The 26,316-nt window shown below is 49.4% G+C and overlaps 1 protein-coding gene across 2 annotated transcripts in view; it reads right to left on the minus strand.

Moving 5' to 3' along the window:
- Positions 1-113: 113 nt before the first annotated feature.
- Positions 114-26,316, minus strand: part of RAB40C (RAB40C, member RAS oncogene family) — a 26,446-nt gene continuing 243 nt past the window's right edge. Inside the window, exons 1-7 of one of the 2 annotated variants that reach the window (XM_015591234.2) lie at positions 25,727-25,780; positions 25,359-25,584; positions 8,004-8,064; positions 7,390-7,450; positions 3,303-3,380; positions 2,808-3,030; positions 114-2,013 (exon numbers count right to left, since the gene is read on the minus strand). In XM_015591234.2, the coding sequence (XP_015446720.1) occupies positions 1,733-2,013; positions 2,808-3,030; positions 3,303-3,380; positions 7,390-7,450; positions 8,004-8,064; positions 25,359-25,500 (846 nt within the window). In that variant the 5' untranslated portion in view covers positions 25,501-25,584; positions 25,727-25,780 and the 3' untranslated portion in view covers positions 114-1,732. Of the gene's footprint in view, positions 2,014-2,807; positions 3,031-3,302; positions 3,381-7,389; positions 7,451-8,003; positions 8,065-25,358; positions 25,585-25,726; positions 25,781-26,316 lie in introns of those variants that run through there. The other variant, XM_006914018.3, reaches the window with a different exon arrangement.

The following is a 26,316-nucleotide window of genomic DNA, read 5'->3' on the forward strand; positions in this document are numbered from 1 at the left end:
TGTACCAGTCAGTAAGGCTGGTCACAACGGACAGAGGGGTCCACAAAGCTGTGCTAGACCTATCATATCAGAGTGCACACCCACGTCACCGCATCACACTTCCAACCCACCAGCCAGTTAAAACCAGACTTTAATTCACATAAAATACAGCCTGGAGGTCAGAGCTGAATTACATTTACTGTACAAAGAAACAAACAGTCCAAAAGGAGCTCAGGAATGGTGTGAGTGTCAGCAGTGAAGGGTAGTGTTTATGTGGTGAATGCAGGACAGTCCACACCCTCAAATAAAGTCCACGTGATTTTGTTCAAAGTTCAAAGAAATGGGTCAGGTTGGTAGGACAGGGCAGGTGGGGCCTCCTCTGCCTGATCCTGCTGGTGGCCAGGCCTCAGCTGGGGTCCCCAGGAGCCCCTGCTTACACAGGCCTCGGCCCCTAACCCCGCCCCAACTTGTGTCCTAGAACAGCAGGCGTGGGGACTGTCCCAGAGGAAACCCACTGCAAAGGAGTCCCAGAGAGAGGGGGTCTCAGGCCTAGGGAGGCCCCAGCAGGAGGTAGAGTTGAGCACCAGTGTGACCGACGGCCATGTCACCAGCCAGGTGGGTGGAAAGAGGCCAGGCCTCCAGCTCAAGGCTAGCTGCCGGGTCCTGGAGGAGGGACTTGGGTCCACCGCTGTGGCTGCTCCAGGTGGCATCACTAAGAAATGGGTCAGGATGGTTCTGATGACGTGACCTCACAGAGGGGCGATGCCAGGCAAGAAGCAGCTATGGAGTGATACCCAAGGTCGTCAGGGAACAGAAGCTGGCGAGAGCCAGGTCCAGACACTCAGGAAGCGAGTGAGTGGTGACTCAGTCCAGACCTGCAGAGTACCTGGCAGTCCCTCAAGTATTTATCACCTACAGACAGCTCTGCATCTTCATATGGAGAAATGTTGAGCCCGTCTCATATAGCAACATATGTAAACATGACCAAAGGTGCCCCCACGTGAGGAAGGATGTGGGGCATACCCCACTTCTCCTTTCCCAGAAACATCAGCAGTCCTCTTGGGAGCCCACGGCTCCATGACACACAGCGACGTCACCCTGGAAGGCTGGCAGGAACCCAGGAAGCTGCAGCCCCACTGTGCAGACTGTTAGGCCCACCCCCACACCACTGCCCAGCACTGTGTGGTGGGCACACTGGTCACCATGCTCAGAAAGTCCAGCATGGGTAGTGAGGTCCAAGTTTGCTGCCCAAAGCTCATGTGTCCCCACAGGCCCCTGCATAGCCCACACCCCATGTGAAGTGTATGGAACAGTGGATTCCTTCCCGTCTTTGCCTCAAATCCCTCCCTAATGTCCCAAAGCTTATTTCCACGAGCCCACTTGGGCTCACCCCATGGCTGCATTAAGGCTTCCCTGTCGGCCCTTTAAAAAGGTACAAAAGTGGTGAAATGTCTCCTATATAAATAAGAAAGCGAGCCAGGCCCTGTGGGACCTCAGGACAGTCCCCTCAAGGTGGAATCAGGCAGAGCATGTGGGGACCCGGGCTCGCTCCGCAGCGCAGCCTCTGCTGTCCTACAGGGCTCATTTGGCTGAGAACACCTGCCCGCTAGGTGTGTCCCACGCTCCCAGGAGGGGCCATGTGGCCAAAGTCTACCCTGCACACGGCGCCGTCCCAGCACCCGGCCAGGAGCTTCCCCAAGCCTGAGCCCTCACTCCTCGAGCGTGTCTGGACAGGTGGTGCTTGCCTGCCCTGCTAAGAGATCTTGCAGTTGCTCCTGGAGCAGTTCTGGGGTGGGCTATGTGGGGGGCGGATAGACTTGGACCTCTTGAGGCTGTTGCCCTTGCTGCCACCACCCCCTGCCCCACTGGCCAGTGAGTAAGAACGCCCATGCATCATGACAGCATTCATGCCATTGGCCATTGAGAAGGACTTGAGGTGGCTCTTGATGGTGACAGGCAGAGGGAGCTTGTCGATGAGGTGCACGGGGGTACAGGAGACGATGGCACGGCAGCAGAGGTCTTGCAGGCTGAACACTGGGAGGTGTAGAAAGGAGGTATGTAAGACCTCAGGGGTCAAACTATGAGGAAAGGGGGTCAGACCATGGGTAGAGTGGTCAGATAATGGAGGGGGGTTCAGGCTCGGGGGACGGCAGTGAGGCACCAAGTGAGCTCAGAGTCTAAGGCCCTGAGGTACGGGGGATACTTAGGGTTGAGTAGTTTCATCTGGTCATATGAGCACAAGTATGCTCAGTGGGGGGTTGAGGTTTTTGGACCTGGATCCTGATACCCCACCACTCCACCTTGTGCCAGGTGCCACCAGAAGCAGCCACTGGAAGATGCCTTGCTCTGGCTTTCTCCCTAGAGCTGCACACTGAGAAGTACCCTGGGAGACCCTGCTTCTGAGGGATTAGCCAGCTCTGCTCCCAGTGTGCTTGGCAGGAGACTGAAGCTTCCAGAAACACTGGCCACCTCTGGCATCTCTGGGAGGACATGGCTTGAGCTCGTGGCACAGGAAAGGGTACAGTCAGACTCTTTACAGCTCAGCTCTAGGAGGGAGGGGTTGGAAGCCACTCCCCTGCTTGCTCTGGGACACACCAGGGCCCATGGCACCACCCCCAGCACAAGGGCATCATTAAGTGTAATAATTCCAAGACCCCCAAACAAAGCACATGCAGGGAGCAAGTTAGTTTAGTCATGGCACATCGTGGGAGGCCTACTACTGGGGAGCCTGAACCCCTGAGAGGGACTACGACCTCTAAAGGGCCGCCTGTCTGGTGCCCTCAATAATCAATTCTCAGGCCCCAGGGGCCCCAACAGTTGTTCCTCACCTCGGTTAGGCCTCCAGATCTTCTCCATGCCGTGCCGCATGAGAACGATGCGGGACAGCTCAGTAAAGGACTCGGTGACATTGAAGTTGCACAGAGGGCTGACCTCGAAGAAGGTCATGCAGTTCTTCTCTGCATAGGCACGTGCCTGCTCCGTTGGGACTTGCCGCTTGAAGGCCAGGTGTAGCCGGTTCCCAACCAGGATCCGGGGAACTCCAGGTGCATGCTTGGGGCGCATAAGACTCAGTATAGCCATGAACACGGGATGCCGCGCTCCTGGCTGTCCCCCCTCCCTGATTCTGTGATGGGATGGGGTTCAGATCTGTGAGGCACAGCACCCCAGCCTTCAAGTACCATTGTAGTCAGTGCTCAAGAGGATGCACAGAGCTGGGAGGGGCGACAAATGGGGGACCACAAGAGGCTTCTGCAGGGAATGGGAGTGCACGTGCCCCAGGGAGGGGGTGACCATGAAGGGGGTGTCTGCAGGTGCATACCTACCTCATCAATCTCCTTGATCCACCGGTCAATGCCATCAAAGGACCAGCGGTTGGTGATGTCATACACCAGGAGGATCCCCTGCAAGGGAGATGTGGGCATCATGAGGCTGAGGGGTTGACCAGATTGAAGGCTCTTGGACGGAAAGCCTGGGGCTGGGTAGGGATGGTACTGGCCCTCCAAGTCCCCTCCTAAAAAATTACTGCGGCTGTATCTGAAGACCAGCCCTCTCAGCATGAAACAAACTGCATGTGCAGTCAGAGGGCTACAGAGGAAGTCGAGGTGCAGACATGCCTCGCTGATAATAAAAGTAACAACAGTGCACTTCAGAGCAAACGTGCCAGCTCCAGTCAGGTGCACAACTGACAGAAGTGCAGATCCCAAATGCTATGTACAGTACGGTGTTTTAAAATGAAATATAAACATACAGCACACCACACAGAAAAGGTTTCTATGGATGTAACCACACATTGAAAGGCTGGATGGGAGCTTATTATCTTCTTGCTTATGCTTACCTATGTAATGTTGAAAAGCTCAAACTAGTGAGCAGAAGCCCATCTCTTGGGCTCAACTTCAACTGCACCCCAAGGCTGTTGGGGAGCCCTTGGTTGCTCCTCCAGGTGGCACCAGCCTCTTCCAGACATCACCTTTTTGGGGCTGCCCAAGTCTAATGGGTAGGGATTATGACAGAGGAGATCCACCAACCCCCCAAGCACAGGGAGGAAGGACACAGAGCTGGACACAGAGCTGGACACAGAGCTGGTCACAGTACAGGCAGCAGGGAGCACAGTGATCACTGTCTTGGCAGTGAAATCAAAGAGAGGGTCTTAGTTACCAGAATCACCTCCCTTAGGGAGGTCAGTTGTGCAGTTGTGTGTCTCAAACACGTGGAGGGACAAACAGATCCTCACTATACTTTTTTTAAAACAATAAAAGTAACACATGCTCACATTTTTAAAAATTGGTATTTTAGAGTATGAATAGCAGCTTTCCTTCTCCTCTACTCTCCCCACTCCTCCAGAAATAACCTATTGTTTCTGGATGTTTCTACACAGTGCTGCTCACTCCAATACAGACAGTTCACGGTGCAAACCACCCAGTCCCTACCTGGGCCTTTCCCCACAGTGGCTGCACCCCCACCAAGCTCATCAGTCAGTGCTGCTGTTGGCTTGCAGGTAATTTTGTCATATATTATTATAAATCTCTGAGCACATACAGCTTGACCTATAAGAAGTAGAACTGCTGGGCCCAGGAGTGGATGTCCTTATTGTCAAAGGTATTTATCGAGCTATAGCTTATACACCTGAAAAAGGACAGATTTTATGTATGAATGGTTTGATGAATCTGGATGAATATATGTACCTGCACAACCACAACCCCAACCAAGGTAAAGAAGTGCATTTTTAAAAAATTAAAATTAAATGTTGGCATGTGTAATGCTTTGTATGGTACAGCTCCCGAGGAACACAGGCTGCACGTGGAAGCGTCTGCCCACGCCCACAAGCACCCAGGCTCTGCCCAGAAGCAAGTGATGCACTGAAAGTGGGGAGCAACTGTCAAATGGTCCCTGGCCCATATGCCTCTCCACCTGGGCAGTGACAAGGGGAACGCTGGTGTCCTAATCAGTACTTGCTGAAAGGTAACTGCACGCTCCATTCCATTTTCCACATGAAACCCCTTTTTGTATGAATGAATCAATCATTCTCTATCCAGAAGGAGACTAGCACCTGGCCCTGCTCTCCCTGGCCCTGCTAGTCCAGATGACCCCAAGTCCTCAACTAAACAGGACAATCTGCTGCCCCCAGCTCCATTATTACGCTGAGCCCAGGGGTCCCACTGTCTCCAGCAGCAGGATGTGCCAGCCTCCCAGGGCCACAAGAGGCTACCTCAGACCTCAGCAACAGAAAATGAAGGCTATGGGTCTAGGTGGTCAGGAACAGAAACGTTACTCATGGTAAGAACAAGACAGTCCTGCTGCAGGACAGGTGACAGCAGCCAAGGGTTGGCAGTAGCTTTTGTGACCTGGGCCCTGAGGGACCCACAAGGCCTCTCTACTCTTAACCGAGGGTGGGAGAGTATCAGGAAATACAAAACTCGACTGGGAAAGATGGTCTTGCTATTCTGCATACCAAACTGGGTGGCACTTCCTCTGGATACCTAGCCTTTCAGTCTGCACTGCCACCACCAGGCAGGATGGAAATGAGACAAGGAAGAGCAATGCCACCGAGACAACAGCACCTAAGAGAAGCCTAGAGCTCAGAGTCTATTACCCACCACCCAGGCCCCAGGTGTGCAACTGGCTCCTCAAGCCCAGAATTGATAAAAAACAAAGAAACAAACAAAAAAAACCTTCCAGAATTAAAGCAAGAGCAATGACAAACACACAACTGACTGGTCTGGACATTTTGGAGAGAACATGGACATGATGACACAGTGTTTGCCTCCCCAAAACACTGTGTAATCTGGCAAATGCCCAGGCTTGTTAGGTGTCCTCAATTAGCTGAAAAGAAATGACTGCAGTCTGTTCCATGTTTATACCCAGAGCACGTGGAACCTCTCAGGTTTGATCTCAGTGCCTTCTTGATGTTGGGTTTCACAGGCAGTTCTCGCTACTTACCCTCACCTCTGATGCTGACGTGGGGTGCTGACAAACGCCCCCAAGCTATGATCCACACCCTGATTATTTAGGATCAGCTGCTCCAGGTGGAACTGCTAGGTGAACAGAACACCAGCACACACTGGGGGGAAATCAAGCTGGAGCTCCAGGTACCAACAACCATACCTCTGTGAGAACTCCCAGGATAGGAGCCACCAAGCCCAGCCAGGGGTCCTCGGCCCCCACTCAGCATCTCCCCGCCTCCCACCATGTCTGAGAACCCCCACTAAGGAAAGCCCTGGAGGAGGATGAAGGTCAGGGGTCCCCAACACCTAAGTGGCTTTAGTGAGACCCCTGCGGCAGACTTCTCTCCCTCTCTGCCTCCTGAAGTCCCATGAAGCAGAAAGAGCAGAAGTATACGGTACCCGGACAGCTGCAGATTTCATCAATCCTGACCCACAAGCAAAAAGGACAACACATGAGGCTCCCCATGAGCCCAAGCCAGAGTGAGAATGTGAAAGGAAACTCCTGCTGAGTGCAGGCCCACCTGGAACCTGTGGCCCACAAAGCCAGGGGCCCCAAAACGCACCCAAACACCCCCACTCAAATGAGTGTGTGCTGCTCCTGGTGGAGGACCCTGCCTGGGGAGGTCTGAACTGGGCAGGTCTGAACTTGCAGGCCTCCTTGGCAATTTCGAAGTCGAGGTTGAGGGGGACTGCTCTGCACTGTAGACAGGACTGGTCTTGTGTCCAGACTCCTCACGTTGACATGGCAGCGACAGCCTAGAGCTGGTTTGTTCATGCAACTACTTCTCTCCTCTCCTTCTAGCCTTGAATCATACACAGATCCACTCAGCATGCAAGCATCTTGTAGGGCCCAGAGGACATAGAAAGAGGGGCAAGCAAGCCCCTGCACACCCCTCAGGGTGGCCCCATTCCCCTGTACACCCACCCAACTTGGGTGCACTTTCATGGCAGCCCCTGGGACAGCCCCCCATCTCCTACTCCTTGCTGATGCCCTGCCTCTCTGAAGTCCTGGGACAGCCCCTCCCACAGTGGCTCCAATGCCCAGTCCCACAGACCTGATTAGGAATCCAGCCCAGTCAGCCTTGGCAGCCACCCACCCTGAGATGGACCTGGTTTCCCTGGCAGCCTCCTTGCTCCACAAGTGAAGGTCTTATGTGAGGGGGAAGTCATTTTGGTTTCTAGTGAGCCAGATGACCAAGCAGAGTTTCCACAGTACTGGGTCCCAGCACACCTCCCATAGTACCAGCCACAGAAGTCGGTGGGGACACAGAGTGGGAACAGAGAGTGGGGACATAGGGAGCTGGTACCCTCTGATGACTGAGGCCTCTAGCTCAGAGGGCGGCCTAGCGGAAGCTTGATGTCCAAACATCAAAACTTCCTTAGAAAGAGTCACACATGTAGGGTTTGACGGCACAGAAACATGAATTGTCCCTCCGGAGAGCGGCACTGGCAGTGTTGCTGGTCTTACCTGTGCGCCCCTGGAGTAGGACCTGAAGATGGTGCAGAACCTGCCCTGGCCCGATGTGTCCCTGAAACACAGGGGCGGGGGACAGGGGCGGTCAGTGGGATGCAGCCCGTGGGACTCCGGCATGTGTAACATGATCCCTCCCAGGGGCTCAGCCCAGGGCCCCCTTCCCCTCCCCTTCCACAGCTCACACTGGCCAACCTCTGTGGGCCTGGGTGCTCAGGGACACTGCCCTGCCAGGCTGGAGAAACCCAACCCTGTTAGGAATTTACTCTTGACTTCAAGGTTCTAGAAAATGCTCCTTAGAGTGTAGCAAAGGAAGAGGGAGGAGGGGCTGTGGCCACTGGAAATGAGCCTTTGTGGGCAAAGGGAGCTGGGCTTTATCAGAACAAACAGCCCTGGACCTTTTGGTTCCTGTATGACCAAACAGAATCCATACCACGTTTACACAGGACATCTTTAAACAGCTATTCCAAATGAAATGTAAATAAGACTCCTTCCTGTTCCTCTAAGGATTCTTGACACTTCATTTAGCTTTGGAGGTCCCATCAATAACTCTGAAGTGCTACAGCACCCCTGCCCCCAGACACCGCTGCCCTGCACAGCTCCTGACTCACCAGAGCTCCAGCTTGACCCGCCGGCCGTCCAACAGGATGGTAGTCGTCTTGTAGTCGATCCCTGTGAGGAAACAGAGGGTGGCTGAAGGTAAGGCCTTGCGGACAAGTCTACCAAGACCTGCCTCACCGGGGCTCAGTCTCACAGCCCAGCAAAGCTGGGTGGAGTGGCCTGCTGCCCCCAGCTGAGCCTTCTTGTGGCTCCAGTCCAGCAACACAAGCGAGCATGCTGGGCACCACAGCACAGGCCAAAGAGAGGGTGGCAGAGAAGCGGAGCCTGGCACGCCCGAAAGAGGACAGCTCATCTTCAACTGACCTACTTTGTATAGATCTCAAGTCGAACTCTCAAAGGCTAATCATATTTTCAAGTTCTTAGGTTCACCATAGCTGCCCAGTACTGACAACTGGAGCGTGCTTGGAGTATTAAGGGTAAAGTAATTTCTAAAATGCCATTTCTCTGAAGAGCTCTCTGAAAAACCTATATATGCCATAGCTTTCTTTCTTTCTTTAAAAAAAAAAAAAAAAACTTTTATGGGAAAAAGTCCAAAAGAAGTTCGTAGGCACAGGGAGTGCTAGATATGTTATCTTACATGTAAGACCTTCAACTGGTTTATGGACCTTCTGAAAACTTCTAAAAGCTCAGTGTTTTCTCCTCCTCTCTTAAGCCTTAAAAATGTCATCAGTTTCATGACTTTATATATCACTTGTTCCAAGAGGGCTTGGAAATGAGCATTTTAACACAGGTGTCACTCTCACCCAGTGTGTGTGCAAGCGCGAGCACATGTCAGAGGGCCTGCACTCCCTCAGGCGTCTGTGCCTGCATCCTGGCTGTGCTTCTGCCTGGTCAGCTCCTAACCACACATCAAAACCTGACTCCCATGCATCAAAGGACACCTGACAGAATAAAAATGCAATCCAAGAAACGGGAAAAAATATTTGGAAACCACATATCAGGAATATATATGGAAATCTTACAACTCAACAACAAAAGAACCCAATTAAAAACTGGGCAAAAGACTTGAATAGATATTTCTCTAAAGATATACAAATGACCATAAACACATGAAAAAATGCTTAACACCATTTCTCATCAAAGAAATACAAATCAAATCACAATGAGAGATCAACTAACACCTATTTAAATTATTATCAAGAAAAACAGAAAATGACAAAGGTTGGTGAGGATGTAGAGAAATCTGAACCCCTGTGTACTACTGGTAGGAGTGTAAAATAGTGCCGTTACTATAGAAAACAGTCTGGCAGTTCCTCAAAGAATTAAACACAGAATTACCATATGATCCAGAAATTCCACTTCTGAGTTTACACCCAAAAAAGTAAAAGCAGGGAATTGAACATATATGTATTTGTACACCCACGTTCATGGCGACGTTGTTCACAAAGGCAGAAACTACCCAAGTGTCCATCGAGGGATGAGTGGACTAACAAAATGGTCTATACATACAATAGAATACGATTCACCTTTAAAAGGGAATGAAATTCTGACACATGCTATAATATGGATGAACCTTGAGGACACTATGCTCAGGGAAATAAGCCAGACACAGGACAAATACTGTATGATTCCATGTGTATTATGCCCCTAGAAGAGTCAGATTCATAGAGACAGAAAATAGATTACAGTTTACAAGAGCCTGGGGGACATGGATGGGGAGTCAGCGTTTAATAAGACAGAGCTTCAGTCTGGGAAGATGGAAAAATTCTGGAGATGGATGGTGATGATGGTCTCAAAACAGTGTAAATGTACTTAATGCCTCTGACCTGTACACCTAAAAATAACTAAAATAGTAAATTTCACGTTATGTATATTTTACCACAATTTTTTTTTTAAAGTAAGAGAAAATTCTCTTGCACACATTCTCAAGTAAAAGAGCTATTCTTCAGGAAGAAACAGAACTCAGGCCTGTCTCGAATGTCCTCCTCTGCACTCGTCCTTCCCCCCAGTTCTTGTCTGCTGATAACCAGCTTCTTTGGTGGAAACTCCTGAATTCTCTATCAAACAGGAAGCACAAATTTGGCCTAGGACTCACCTCTCAGTCTTAGCTCCAGTTTCTGTGAGATGGACCCTGTGAGAGTAATTTCTAGGAAGCCTGTGGATGTGGATGCTCATCCTCTAGGCAGCAGCATCCCCTCCATGTGGCAATCAGCCCAGCAGACTTAGGCTGAGGTGACTGGACACTGTTCTGGCCCTCACCCCGAGGCTAGCTACCATGAAAGGTGCGGCCCTGCAGCCAAGCCACTGGAGGTTGCGCTGTGGCCCAAAGGCCTAGCAGGGAGCTGCAGGTAGGACAGGGCACCCAGGAAGGGCTAAGAGACAGGATACAGGGAGCAGGCTGCCGTCCTCCACTCACCTCCAGGGACGACTAGCACCTCGGCAGGGCCTTGCTTGGCCTCCTCCTATAACCAGCATCATGCGCCTCACTGACCCATCTGCCCACATTCCACTCAGGACAATATGGCGTTAACTTCAGTTTGTGTCAGAAAGGACGCGGTCCCTGCTCTCTAGCGATTCTGCTCAATGCTCTGCCAAACACATGTGTGGGATCCATGTGGACAGGCACTCAGAGCTGGGAACTGGTATCAAGGAGGAGCAGCTCTCCTCTTGATGCCCCTCCTGCTGCACGGCCCTGCCTTCCTACCACTGGGTCGGAGAGCTCGTCAAGGAACAGGATTCTTAGAGAACACTGCAAAGCAGAAGCTGGAATTCGGTGGCTGAATGATGTCACCACTGAAGTGGTTTACTCACAGACAGTGGCAACATTCTCTGGCACACTCTGGTCCCGCCCGGCCTCTAGGGACAGGTGGCCTCCATGTCTGGTGCCAGCACGGGTAACCCCAAGAAAGCTGAGCACCCCTGCGAGGAGACTGAGGAAATTGGGCAGCAGGTCCCTACTGTGGACAACAGGGTCCAGCTGAGGGTGGCTGGGGAGCCAATACGTCAAGACAGGTTCAGGGAGGAGGGGAGCACAGAGCCCCTTGGCGGACACACTCACTTGGATATTGATAAAAATTCAAACATATTCTTCATACTTACTCTGCTTCTCACATCTCAAATCTGGATAAAAACTTACAGTGAGCTTTATAAACACACAGAAAAGACATAGCAAACCCAGAAAGAACCCAGAGACACCTATAGAAGGGCAAAGTCTCCCTGCTGTAAAGATGGGCGTCAACCAAACTTCACTATGAATCAGCTGTGACAATTCTTAGGTCTAAAGACTGTTGCTGGAGAATTTCAATCACTTCCTCCCTCACTTCACACCATTAGTCCTTAAATATTGAGCAGCTCTTTGAAAAAATGATGACCAGAGGTTTCATTCAAAATATTTAACACCTTGTATAGCACAGTCATGACCATTCAGAAGAAAAATCAGCTATTGGAAGCTGGAACCTCTGCTGGTGCCCAGGGGTCAACCAGGCCTCTTGGGAACTGGAGCAGCTCACACATGGGGAGGGGCCACACAGGATGACCAGATCTTAGGCCCTAGGTCTGCGGATATACCCTGGGTGGACAAGTGTTCGGGGAGGCCACCAAGGGCCAGCGGCAGGTGACCAAAGGCGCCAGGGGAGATGAGTGTTCTGACTCCCGGTCCTTCTCATGTGTCCTTTTTACTCAGAAAGCTTCAGGGCATTTATCTGCCCAGTGTTCTGGGGGCACTTTTCGCCTTTAGGTCCCCAGTTCACTCCTCTACCCACACACTCCTCTGTCCCACATCCTGGCCTCTCATTAGCCAGTTTTCTCATCTTTTCTCCCATCTCTGTCTTTTTTTCCACTTTCTGGGAGATATCCTCAACTTTATCCTCCTGCCCTTCTATGATCTTATAAAAAATTCTGCTATTTTTAATTTAATTTCTAAAAGCTCTTTCTGGTCCTCTGGAAAGTTCCTTTCTAATAGCATCCTGTTCTTGGTTCTTGAATGCAGTATCCCTATACCTCAGACATTAGTTATAAGATTGTTAAGGTCCTCGGATGTCTTTCCTCACCTTGGGGTGACCCTTGGTTGTCCATTCACCCCTCAGAGATCCTAAAAAGCCGCAAGAAGTTCTGGGTATAACTTTGGTTTCTGAACTGGGCTTATGATGAAGCCGCCAGGTGCCTCTGGGTGTGTGGAACTTACATTTCTTGGGCTAATGACTGTTCCAGCAAAGACTGTCTGCGGCCATGGGCTCCCGAGCACCAGGAGTAGGGGGGTAGCCAGGGTCTCCCCATTTGGAATGGACTTGCACTCAGCCCTCTACTGTGCTCGATTCTCCCAAAGAGTGGACCTCCTGTGTCCCTGCTGGGGGCCCATCCAGCCATTTGGCCCCTGCCCTGATTTCAGCCTATCCCCCTCGGGCCGAGTTCAGAGGGGCCTGGGTACATGGGGTGTGGGATCCAGAGCCGTGGGGTCCCCACCAGCCCTTCACAGGCCAGGCTTCAGCTCTCTGCGCTCAGCTGTGGCAGTAGCACCTGTTTCCCACATGGTCAACCTCTCTCACCTGATGGATTCACATGTTTTTAATAATATCTTTTCTATTATTTTCATGGGGTTTCTGAAGGGAGTGGCAATTCGCTTGACATAAATCACTTTATAACTTCTGTTATACACCAGGCATTGTTCCGGGAGCTAATGGACTCATGTTGCTGCCCAGCTGCCCTGCGCCATGTTTTACAGGACTGCCACCACCTTGCAAATCACAGGAGGCCGCGTTTCATTTGTTCAGAATTTTACCAAGAATTGTTCACCATTTTAGAAGAAAAACCACATCACCCATAGTGACACCTATACTAGGTACATTTTTTTCTTTTGTGAAAATTTGAATATTTAATAAAAAATTGAAAATAAATCAACAAAAGCTACATGTATCCACATAGATAAATGTTTAAAAATATAATGTTTAGTAAGCAATAAAAGTCCCAGAATGATATATCCACTTTGGTACCATTTACCAGGAACACTTTTACTGTCACCTCAGTATCTAGTACAATTGTACCCAAGCACTGATTTTCTGGAATATAAACGATCTTACAATGCCTTGCACTCCCCCTTCTTTCTCCTTTATATTATAAATATACATCTACATATACATGCACATGTCTGTTATTTATTCTGAGTATAAATAGAATACATTATCTATGAATTTTATTCTTTTTCATGACAGTAAAGGAGATGCTGCAAAGCACTGGTCTAGAAGGACCTTCCAGGGCTCAGCATGGCACGAGCTGGCGGCCTCCCAACACCGTGTCCCTGCATCGCTGGTCTCAGCCCCTGACAACAGCCAAGGCAGGGAGGTGCACAGAGCAGCTCACCAGCTCCAGAAAAATGCTGACGGAGGCTAAAGTTGCAGGAACATTATAATTACCTGGCTGCTGACTCTGCTGCCCATCAAAGAGGTATTTCATAGCATGGATTCAGAAAAAAGAAGTAGAAGAGGAAAAATGAATGGTACAAAAAAGATTAAAGTTTCAACTTTCTAGAATGTCACTTCGTTTTCCAAAAGTCACTTATGTCCTGGAGATTTGGGGAGTTTACCCTCCTGCCTGCTGAGATGCACCTCAGCAGGAGCTATGAGCAGAACTGCGGGGATGCACAGGAGGAAGGCTGAGGGCTAGGTGGCACTGACCAGCAGAACCCAGCTTTGTCTTTATGTAGCCTCCCATTCTCAGGAGTGGGACACCTGCCACCTGAGTGGGGCATCCATACTCATGTGGCCAGCCTGTCAAGGATAATCTGGTGCATAAACCACTCTCTTTGGGCTGACTATTCTCCTATATAGCACAGTGGCCCCTCTGCTGGAAGTCGAGGTGTGGTGTTCTACCAGGAGTCACCAGACTGAGTAGGCTGGAAGTCACGCTTTCCTCCTCCATGTCCCTTTCTTTAGCGTGTCATAATGCTTGAATGTCTGTTAGTACTGATGCAGAAAAACAGATTCCCAAGAAACCCACCCCCAATACAGCCCTAGGAAATTATGAAGTAATCAGGGCAAAAGAAGACACACACATGAATAAGAACCAAAAATTCTCAGCCGTCTGTTTAGATCTGCCCACTCAGCTTTGTTTTGGTGCATAAAACAAGATTTTTAGATGTTTTTAAGTTCAATTTTCCACTGTTCAGCGAGAGCAGGAGCCGGTCAGAATGAAGACTGCTACGCACAATTCGGCTGACCTCTGGGTGAGGGCACATCTCACACATCTGCTCAAATAGCATGTTTGCTGCCATCTCCTTTTCTTTTGAGGTTCCAGTCTTTTATGAAGAAACGGCAGGTTAGTGTGTAAATATCTAGCTATTCTCCAACAAAATTAAAAGCCACAGGAGGACTTTTTAAAAATTCATAACAGCTGTGCCCAGATTCTGGACCCACAAAAACTATGCACTAATAAGTAGGTGCTATTTTAAGATGTTCAGTTTGTGGTAATTTCTTAGTTGGCTCGGGCTGCTATAACAGGATATTACAGACTGGGGGGGAGAGGGGTGTGTATAAACAACAGAAATTTATTTCTCACAGTTCTGGAGGCTAAGAGTCCAAGACCAAGGTACCAGCAAAGCCCTTGTCTGGTGAAAGTCCGCTTGCTGAGTCCTCACATGGCAGAATGGGTGAGGGAGATCTGTGGGGTCTTTTATAAAGCAGTAATCCCCTTTGTGAGCTCCACCCTCAAAGTCTAACCACCTCCCAAAGGCCCCACCTCCTAATCCTACTGCCTTGGGGATTAGGTTTCTACACATAGATTTTGAGGGAACACAAACATTCTGTCCACTGGTAACTAATACCACTAGTATCTAACTAACAGAAATGCAAACATACACTCCTCTGACCAGCCACTGTACTTACAAAAATCTATCAAAACAAAACAATAAAAGAACTTTTTAGAAAGCCGTGGTGAACAGAGTAACAGCCCTGGAGATGTCCACATCCTAATCCCTAGAACCTGTAAATATGCTTGCTACAAGGCAAAGGGGCGGGTCATGGACCTTGAGAAGGGTGGGCTCAATGTCATCAGGAGTCTTTAAAGCAAAGGACTCTCTTCCCACTGAGTCAGAGAGATAAGATGGAATGAGAGACTCAAAGCCTGGGACGGCCCTGACCTGGCTTTGAAGATGGAATAAGGGGAACATGAGTGAAGAATGTGGGCGATCTCTAGACGCTGGGACAGCCCTCAGTTTACAGCCAGCAAAGAACAGGGATCTTGGTCCCACAGCCACAAAGAACTGGATCTGCCAACAACTCAACGAGCAAGGAAACATATCTCCCCTAGAACTTGCAGAAAGCAGCCGACACCCTGGCTGTTGACTTATGACCTACAGAACCATAAAATAATGTTACAGCAGTAACAGAAAAGAAATATCCAGGCACAAAAGTAACTAAAGGCTATTTACTGCGGCATTATTTTTTATTACAAATAAACTGGATACAAAATAAAAATCCATCTAACTGTCGAATGGTTAAGTAACAGAAAGTAATCCACAGAAGGAGGCTATATGGCTATTATAAAGGAACAGGCACCTGCTGAAATGAAAGCAGAATGAGAACTCTTTATACTCGCTCAACTGCTTTGGAAAACTGTTTGTTGGTATCTACTAGGGCTGAACATACTGCGTACTCTACAACCCAGCAAACCAACTCCTCAGAGTATTCTCGACAGAAATGTGTGCACATACACACCAAAAACATGTACGGACATAACTTGTTTTATTAAGCTTCACAAGTATTGTGTTTTTTACAAACTGAATGCAAGACACCTTCACCAGCAAAGATTACAACTCGTTTTACTGAGGTGATCTGGAACAGATTCCATAATATCTCTGAGGTATGCTTGAATGAGAATTTTCATAGGAGCACTATTCAGAATAACCCAAACATGGAAACTATCCAAAAGCCCAGCTGTAGAAGAATAAAGACATGGCAGGCAGTACTCACAATGAAATCTATACAATACAAACGAGTGAACTACAACTACACACAATAATGTGGCTGAATCTCACAGGAAATGGAGACATGAAGAAGCCAGGTACTCAAGAGTACAAATGATGCGATTCCATTGATAGAAAAATTCTAGAAATGCAAACTAGTCTATAACATAAAGGTCAGCGATTGCCAGGTCTGGGGGCAGATAAAGGAAGTCGGCAAAGAGCACGAGGACTGAGTGTGGCAATGGTTTCTCAAGTATATATATATACCTGTCAACACCCATTAAACTGCAAACTTTAAATGGATACAGGTTTTTGGTGCATAAATTATACCTCAATAAAGTTGATTAAAAGGAAAAAAAAAAGCTGACAACATCAAACACTGGCCAAAGTGTAAAGCATGGAATTCTTACATGTTGCTGGTGGGAACTCAAAATGATAAGAGTAACTTTAGGACACAGTTTGGCAATTGCTTATATGTTAAGCACACACTTCACAACAACGTGTGTGTTGCAAATGTGTTTCATGCCACTGAATCAGACACTTACAAATGGCCAACATGATAAATGTGCATATTTCTACCACAAAAATAAATTTAAAAACATGTTTAAAGAACTCGTACAAGAATGTTCACAGCAGCATTATTCGCAATAGCCAAAATCAGTAAATAACTAAAACCGTATTGATAGGTAAATGGATAAACAAATATATCCCTACAAAGGAATGCTACTCAGGAACAAAAAGGGAAGAACATAAATGAATTTCACATACATTATGCTGAGTGAAACAAACAAAAGATGAAGAACACAGTACCGTATGATTCAATTTACAGGAAATTCTGGAGAGGCAAAGCATGTTAGAGTGACAGGAAGCAGACCAGTGGGGCCTGGGGGATCCACTTCTAAGAAGCAGGAGAGAACTCTCAGGGGAGGTGGAAATGTTCCAGGTCTCGATTAGGGCAGTGGTTATATAGGTATATACACCTGTCAAAACTCATCCAACAGTACGCTTAAAATGGGTACATTTTATTGTAGGTAAATTATAACTCGATACAATTTATTTTTTGAAAAAGTAACCCACAAGGTGCTGATCTGCTCAGAGTTTAGATTAGTAAGCCTTTTGACCATAAGAGGCTGAATTACTTTACAAAATGAGTCTGAATAAAGATCAGAGCCAGATGTGAACACCCATCCCCTAACGTGCTGACTGCACAGAAATTCTGGGAACAAGGATGATCTGCAGGTCTCCCATGCCTGCCCTCCTACGGGCTGGGGTCTGCCACCACAGGCATACATTTAAGCCTGTCGCTGAGGAGAGGAGGAAGGGGGCTGCCTGGTGAAGGACGGAAAAGGAAGCAGAAGTTACCTAATAAATTTCGAAATGCCTTTGTGTCTACACCAGCATGCCGGTTACAGGAGAAACTCTGGGCAGTTTGTGGACTGGTTTCCTGTGAAGGAAGAACTTTTCCTTAATGCCTTAAAAACCACACGAAACCAAACCAAACCAAAGCCTTCTGCTGTCCATAAAGAACAAACAGATCCACATATAGAACCTGGCGAAATACAGGACATTTAAACAATTAATCATAATTTCCAAACACAGAGATAACCATTGTTAATGTTTTCATGTATTTCACTCCACAATTCTTTCATTTGACACCCACTGATAGACTAATTAGGAATACTTTTTTTCCTACTTAATAACAGAGATTTCCCCATATCCTTGCATATTTATTAAATATTCCTCAAACCAGCATATTTCAAGGATGTATAATAATCTCACCCTATGAATATAACATATTTCTGCTGCTGAACGCTTAGGCTATTTCAGATTTTTCTTTTTTTTTTAAGTTGAAGTATTTTTTTTAATTATTATTTTATATTATTTTCAGGTACACAATACAATGGTTAGACATTTATAAATTTATGAACTGATCCCCCCGGTTACTCTAGCACTCATCTGGCACTACACACAGTGCTGTATTCTACATCCCCATGATCGTTTGTAATTATTGATTTGTACTTCATACATTCACCTTTTTCACCCAGCACCCCAACACCTCTCCCCTCTGGCAATCACCAGTTTGTTCTCTGCATCTGTGAGCCTGTTTTCATTTAGTTTGTTCGTTTCTTTTGTTCCGTAGATTCTATATATAAGTGAAACCATGTGGTATTTATCTTTCTCTGTCTGACTTATTTTACTCAGCATAAAACCCTCTAGGTCCATCCACGTCGTTGCAAAGGGTAAGACTTCATTTTTTATGGCTGAGTAACATTCCATTTCATATACGTGCCATAACTTCTTTATCCAATCATCTATTGATGGGCACTTAGGTTACTTCCATATCTTGGCTACTGTAATAGTGATAGACTTACAGGGGAGTGTTCTATCCTATTTAATTTTAAGGTTAAACAACTTTCCATGTATTTTTCATGAGAATATTCTCTCTGGACTCTGTAATCCTGGCCAAGTGACCTAAAATGAGGAAAATACTCTCACTAACAATACCACCACCTAGTTATTCCCATCCATCGAGGGCCATGGTCACTGCTGATACGGACCCAATCAAGTCACTGGCAACCCCAGTGACTGAGAGAGCTGTGTGCATATATGTGTGTTCATACAAAAATGAGCGTGCACCCAGGACCATCAGCTCCTGTGGGAGACAACTTCTACAGGTTGACAAGGATTCCATTTGCCACACTGCTCCTGAGATCTGTGCCCAGGGACAGGCCTCCCCCTGCTCAAACTGTGTCTGTAAGAAAACTGGACTCAGCTCCTAAAGCTGAGTATTGCCAATACTGACCAGAGAAGAGAGAGGCCAAAACAACGGTAAACAAATCGATACAAAACGACTGGGTAAAAATAGGAGACTCGCTGAATGAGTGCTAGGTGGTGTATCTGTAATAGCGGCACCATGCACAAGGGCTTCAGGGACACCATGCTACAAAAGTACGACGGTCCATGGGCAGAGTGGATGATCATGGCTGCTGCCGAGTTAGAGCCCCCAATTCCTCTGCAATGACTCTTGGACATAGAACTTTGACACTCTGTTGGGTGTCACTATGTTCCTTCAGTCATTCAAGGCTGTACAAAGCATCTAAATCCTGATAATGTCACTTAACCTGTCATTCATGCCTCCCAGCAGAGACTTAAGTAACAGGCACTCACCCTAACCATGGCCCAGGTGATAGACAACTGCTGCCTGGACGGTCCAGGTTGGCAAGGACCCAGATTATGATCCTAAGAACTACTGAAGGGAACGCAGGCCTACCTCGGCAACAGTGCTGCCACCTAACCGGGGAACCACATGTTGGCTTCCTGAGCTCTGGAACACATGCTTATCACCCAGCTGAGATCTGACGTTAACTTGCTTGCCCAGAGATCTGGAACCTACCTGGCTGTCCACACTTTGACACTTTTCAAAATCGGTCAAGTGCCTGCCTTTCCTGCACTTGCGCCTTCTTCCACTCTCTGTTCTTCCTCAAAAATGTGGCTAGAGAATGCCCCTTCTCAGGATGCTGACCTCCCAATGCCACACCCTCTGCACTTCTTCTTGGTTAGACCACTCTTTACTCCTGAAGGCGTGTCTTTCCTAACACCCCGGACTCTGCATGAATTGCTTCCCTTTTGTGTGTCTAGCCAAAGCTTCATACTTTTCTGAGACATCAGCGCCTAGCGCCTTGAGTGGCCAAAGCTCATTTGTTCATGTCCACTGTCCTGCTCATGTCTTTGGGTCCCCACCTCCTCCAGTGGTGCTGGGTTTACCTGTCCCCCATTCCTTCTCTACCTTCTAAAGAACACATGTATACAGTCAATGAGGTACTTGATATTCCCATTTTGGCAGAAGACAAGCATGCACTGTGGACATCAGAGCTGCCCATCACTACTGGCTCTACGCGAGTACAATTATAACCAGGAAACCTGAGTTACCATCTCGAAGTTCGAGTTCACTTTATTCACTTGTGTTTACCCTCATTTCCCACCCAAAGGATGACCCCACACACCTGATATTGGCTCAGCCCCTTTCCTGGTCTCTGTTGCCTGTGCTCACAGTCCAAACATCCTGCTCCTGAGGGCCCAGGGTGGTAAATCCTGCCCCACAGCCCTCCCTTCTCCCATTCTTTCTACAGCTTGCTCCACACCAGGGGGCTGGACACTGAGACCTTCCCCTACTTTCTCTAAACGCCCAATGGATGACACCCTGACCAGTGTGGTCCCAGGTGTCACAACAACCATCAAGAGGTGTACCACTTACTGGCTACAACTCCACCCCCTTCTCCTCCTTCTCACCTAGGCCTCAGACCAGGTTAAGTGGCCAGCTTTTCAGGGACCAGCAATTTCATACTTTCCCAATTATAATTCAAATAGAACAGGAAGAGAAAGTACCTGTGGGACCCTCCTGCCTACTTCCCCACTCCCTAGTAGGGTTTCCTTCCTGAAACATGTTTCTATTTAGTTCATCATCCAATCCACAAACACTGTTGATGATGGGAACAAAGACATATGTGTACACAACATGACACAGCAGTGTCACTGTGACCACATTACCCTGAAAGAGGGACCCAGCTCTGTATAGCAGTGCATCTGCTGTGGAAGCCTTTTCCTGTTATCTGCTTGAATGTATGGCAAGTGCAAGAAATTGGGGAAAAACTTAACATTGAAAATATTCTACCTATTAACTTGTTTTCTGAAAATTCAAGAAAGGCCATACCAGTCCAAATTACAAATCAGCCCAGTTAGCATAAACTGAGGTGGGTAAGGAACCCTGTCTCTCCAAGCCTGCCACTCTCTTAGATAGGGGCAGGTTGATCTTTACACCACACACAGCAGGTGAGTGTCTCTGGCAAAGGGGCAGACAGGCAGATGGGTCTATGCATTGCCCTGTGTGGCCTTCTGGAAACCTCTCTGGAAACCCATGGTTTGCTGCCCTGGTTGGCAGCTGATCTGGAAGCTCTCAGGGCTCTGCTGCTCTGCTGGGCAGTGCCAAGAGGGAGGCAGCAGGGCAAGAGCAGTGCAGTGAAGGGAGAACAAATGGGCCTCAGTGACTGGTCCCAGGCTCCACGGCAGAGGGAGGAGGCTCGCCCTGGACCAGGGACAGAGGTGCCAGGAAGAAGGAAAGAAAAGTTGTTTGGGATGCACTGAGAACCTGCAAGGAAAGGAAGCACTGAAGAGGAGGGTTGTGGTCACTGGGGAGAGGAGCCAGGTCCAGGGTGGAGGCGAGAATGTGAGGACGCCTAGTGAGAAGAGGGTCTCCCCCACCAACTACAGCACCAGGCTCCCAGAGAAGGGGGTCAGACAGCTAGCACCTAGGAAGACTGAGGGTGTCGGGCCCCAAGCTGCCTGTGACAGCTGCGAGCTCTCAGCCTGAGTCTCAGTTCCTCATCTGTAAAATGGGATGATAACAGTGCCTCCATCACAGGGTGGTGGTGAGGACTAGATGAGGAGCAGCTCTGAGGAGTTTGGCCTTGGGCCTCGCACATGTCATGCTCAGGCCAAGGCCCGCTTTGGAACATGGCATCTGACATAGGAAAGGCAAACTCCCAGTACATGGCCCAGAAAATGGGCAAAACCCAGATATGAGGGCCCAACCAAGTACAGACGAAGAGAGAGACTGGGAGGGGCTGTGTGGTGACCACAGAACAGGGACTCTGAGCATAGGCTGTTCATTTATAATACACATCTAGTTAGCGCCTCCTATGTTTAAGTCTCATGCTAGTATCGAGGACAAAGCTATAGAAGACAAGCCATCTGGGCTGTATAGGTCGGAGGCATAGCCTGACTCATGAAAACAGCATGGAGCATCGCAAGACGCAGTGTCCCTGAGGTTTAAACTGAGGAGAGAAACCCATTTTCAGCTAAGTAAGAAAAGACATTTGGAATTGTCCAGTGCAAAGCCATGGAGCTGGCGGATGTGGTGAGCTCTGGCCTAGCTGCCAGGTGGCTGACGTGGGCCACAGCCCACATTCTGGCATGCTGGGGGCACAAGCACATAGAATCCTGCACTATGGGCACAGCATTAACATAGAAATAACCAGTAGGCCCAAACATTCATGGCAGACCTCAGCACTTGCCTGGCTTTGTCCACGGCCATGACAATTACCTCCTTTCTCCCTCCCCGCACATCCTAGGATCAAAGAATATGAGCATCCTGCACACAAGGAAGCTCCCACCAACACTGACCTTAGAGAAGCAGACAGGGAGAGATGAAGTTATATCCACTATTGAGAATTCTAAGACATGAGCATATCAACACTACAACACATCTTCCTGTCAACCCTCAATCTTCAACGTAAACATCTGTGAGAGCAAAGGCAAAGAGAACACAACTGTCTTAATCAGGGCCTTCACTACCCGCAGTAAAATGGGACGGGCTGTGTACTAGGGTACACCTAGCATGCCACCTCAGGGCCCACCACCCTAAAGCAGTCAGATCTGATAATGCACTGGAGAGCAGAGCTGCTCACAGAATGTTCTACCTCCTTCCTGCCAGTTCCACAACCCAGTCTCCTTGCCACTTATGTTCTGGAGCCTAATTCCCCAGCAGACAGCCCAGTGGAACCTCTATGCAAAGTGTTCTGCTCTGCCTGAGGAGAGCACAGACCCTCTCCTAAAACCACTGCTGTGTATTAAGAAGAGAAAGCAAACCTCCTGAGAGGAAGGTCTCCAGGTCTATGGAAACCTATAAGCATGGCATACATCAGCATCACCAGACACCAAGAGCCACTATGGGCTCCCATGGGAGTGGTGCCATTGTCACATATGGCTCATCACTGCTTCAGGTGCCAGTGCTAGAAAAGGCTGTTTTGATGACTCACATGTCTGTGAAGCTGAGGAGAGCAACACGTACTCATGTACCTGTGTGAGGAACAAGCTAGACAAGACTTCAATGTGGGCAAGTCATCTGGCCCAAGGAAGGGGGTTTTGTTACACGCCCATTGCCAGGCGGGGATCTCCCTGCCATGGGTCATCTGCTCCTAGTCAGAAGGACCATGCGAGTTTAGGACAAAAACAAGAAGCCTAGAAACATGCTGAAGGCTTTAACAACTAAAAAAAAAAAAATACATGTATGTCCTTTGTAAGAGGATCAAAACTAAAAAAACTCCTAAATATTGCAACTCTTTCAAAGGACAAATTCCCACGATACTGAATCCTGAGAACAAGCTGCTCCAGAGTTCCCAAAACCCCCAAAAGTCACCCTTAGGAAAACTTTGGAGAAGCAAAAAGAAGTACACTCTAGTCCACCAACTTCACCCTGATAAAGAAGACTGGGCCTTCGAGTCAGTAAGCTGAGGCCCTGACTACAAAGACCCACTCATCAAGTTGTGCATGTCTTAAACTTGAGGGTCCCTAGACACAGAGGCCAGGCATTGTGCCTTCTCTGCTTGACGCCTTGGGAGACCTGCAGGGGCCTCTGAGTGTGCCCTGGTCCTAAGAGCACATAGAGCCTTTCTAAGAGTGGTCTTTCTTCACCATTTCTGGCAGATGATCCTCTGCTGGACCAAACACCTCTGCTATCTAAGGCAGGTCTCCACATTTTACTCAAACCGGCCCTGCTTCAGTCAGCATGTCATAGGAAGTGTGGTAATGCATTGCTATTTGACAGAGGAGATAGGAGGTGGGTCCTATCTCTCTGGCTAGTGGCTCTGTGTTTCCTGAATGCTTGCTGCACCCAGCTGGAGTACCTAATGGTGAGACTGAGCTGACCCTCAGAAGCATATAAATCTATGTCCCGGGAAAACACTGCTGCCCCTGACAAAGCCCAACCCCTCTCACAATCTTCTCATGCTCTTTCGAACACACACCACCAGCAGCCCAGGAGCAGTGCTCCAGGAAGCAACACTACTACTGGAAAAGCAACTCAACTACCCACTGAGATAGGAGGGGCATCTCTGATGGTTGCTGCCAAGTGCCTATCAAGGTGGTAGTGGCTGGTGAAGGGGTCTGCTAAAATCTCAACAGAGGCCTTCACTCACACACCCCGGTGGACCTCACACTCTTCCTTCTTCACCTAAAAAAAAAACCAAGGCTCCTCCCTTCTTGCCTTCCAGAAGTCTCCTCTAAAACTAGGACTGAGTGCACGTGCCTCAGGAGGTGGCACAGTGTGAATCTGGCACAGCTGCCCACTTCTGAAGCTGATAGAACAGGAAGGGCATTAAGCTAGTCCAGGCAATCCAACAACCCTGACAAGTCCTAAAATGGAAGGGTCAGAAAAACAGCATCCACACTCTCAGTTGCCCACAGGCAAGCAATTTAACAAACAGCAAATGTTCAGAGCAGTCAGACAGGACTGACAAGAGCCCAAGAAACAAAGCAACAAAGGGTGTGGAGAGCAAAAACTTGAAGCAAAATTAGTTAGACAAGACAATTTCCAGAAGCACAAAAGGTCCTTGGAGAGACTCGACACTGACATACTATAAGCAGAGTCCCTAGTTCTAAGGAAACACCCCATGTGGCCTGGGATAAGGTCCTCATCACAGAGGGAGGACTGGCCACAGCGCTTTGCTGGACAAGATAACTATGTTTATTACATTAGATACGTAAATCAAGGGGTTCTCAGACAAGTGCTGGTGATGTGTACTTGCTATGTATTTTAGCCATGAAATCAGATATTTTAAAAGAATGTTAATGTTGTAAATGGGACATTTTCTTCCAGCAGAATGTGTTGATTCCCTGAGCACTGAGTAAACACCTCAGGGGAACAGCCTGCCTTCAAGGCACCCCGCTCCAAAACCCTGGCCATACATGGTACACATTGTCACAGGTTCTCCACCTTGACCGCACAGAACCTGGGCAGCTGGGATGCCTCCACTGCTGGATGCTCCCCAACCCCCACTCAGGTACATCCTTCCTCCAGCTCCTAAACAACCCTTTCTTCACACACCTCCTCGGTAAATTGTCACCCTGCAGCCACCAAGCTGCTCTGATTGACCTATGATGAAAGCCTTCTCTAGAAAGCTCACAGCAAAATCTCAGTCTCCCATTAAGTCGTTAGCCTCTAAAAATGCCTCAAGCTGATACTTAAAGCGACAAACTGATTGTAAGCTCAGGATCCAGCTGCTTTCTCCCAGTCTCCGGCCTTCATTAGTGTTAAAAATGGTGAGAAAGAAAACAGATTGCAAATTGCCGAAGGCTCGCTCCCTGCCAGGCAGTGTTAGGCTTTAGCCACAGTGAAGAGATGAAAAAGGCAAGGCGCTGATCCTTGGCTCTTAATTGCAGTCTAACCGGCGAGGGCAAATGGCTGGCTGGCGCAGTTCACATTATAGACCCGACGTGACAAGAGTTGGCAGATCAGGCCCACTGGGCAAGGCGCCTCCCAGGCCAGCTAACTGTGGGGGCTGCGTGGTGCTCACGCCGCCTCCGAGCAGTCCTGCCGCCGCGCGCCCTGCGCTCTTCCCGAGAGGGGACAGGGGGGCGGCTCCCCGAGGGCGGGCCGGTGGCGGGGCCTCCTTACCGTTGCTGTAGGCGTACGGAGACTCGGCAGCACCGTCCTGCAGGCTCTCCAGGATCTCGCCCTTGCCAACGTCGCTGTCGCCCACCAGCAGGAACTTGAGCAGGTAGTCGTAGCTCTTGACCGGGCTGCCCTGCGTCCCCATCCTCGCTCACGCGCGCGCAGGCCGCGCCCGCATGCCCACGGCGCCGGCCGCGGGAGCACGGCGGAGAGGAGGCCTCCGACCGACCTGCGGGAACGAAGCTCGGATGAGCGGGGGCCGGCGTGGCCCAGTCGGCGAGGGCCGGATGGCCCCGACTGTCGCTCGGACCGCCAGGGACGCAGAGCCCTGGCGCGCCCGCCGCCCGCACCTGTTCCGCCGCCTGACTCACCTCAGAGCTGCCGCCGCCCCGCCGCTTCCCGCACGGCGCCGCACAGCCCCACCGCCCCGCCTCGCCCCCAGCCCGCGCGCCACCATTGGCCACCCGCCGCCTGCTTACCCCGGCCCATTGGCCCACGCGCACGTCCTTCACGACAGCCTGCCTCCACCGTTTCCCACAATCGCAGGGAAGCCTCTGGTCGCCCCTCCCCATCGCCGTCCTATGCCACCTCCCCGCGATCACCATTGGTCGCCCACCTCCCCTTTCCTGAAATCATTGGTCTGTGTACACGTCCGTCAAGATCGCCCGCCCTCCCATCTTTCCCAACACACAGTTGCGAAGATTCTGACCGCCTCGCCTCTTGCCATCGCCATTGGCCGCTCGCCTCCCGCTTTCCCGGAACCACTGGTCCGTTTGCACGTCAGTCAGCACTACCACCGCTCCGCCCCTTTCGCAGAGCATCCCAGTCACCCGCAACCCCGCCCACTGCCCCCACCACACCGCGGCCTTCGCCCGCCCCTTCCCCGTCGCCATTGGCTACCGCTGCCAATTCTCCAAGAGACACTGGACCACAACACGTCGTTCACGGCCCCCCTAAGCCC

Source organism: Pteropus alecto, unplaced genomic scaffold, assembly GCF_000325575.1.
Source record: "Pteropus alecto unplaced genomic scaffold, ASM32557v1 scaffold44, whole genome shotgun sequence".
Taxonomy (NCBI): Eukaryota; Metazoa; Chordata; class Mammalia; order Chiroptera; family Pteropodidae; genus Pteropus; species Pteropus alecto.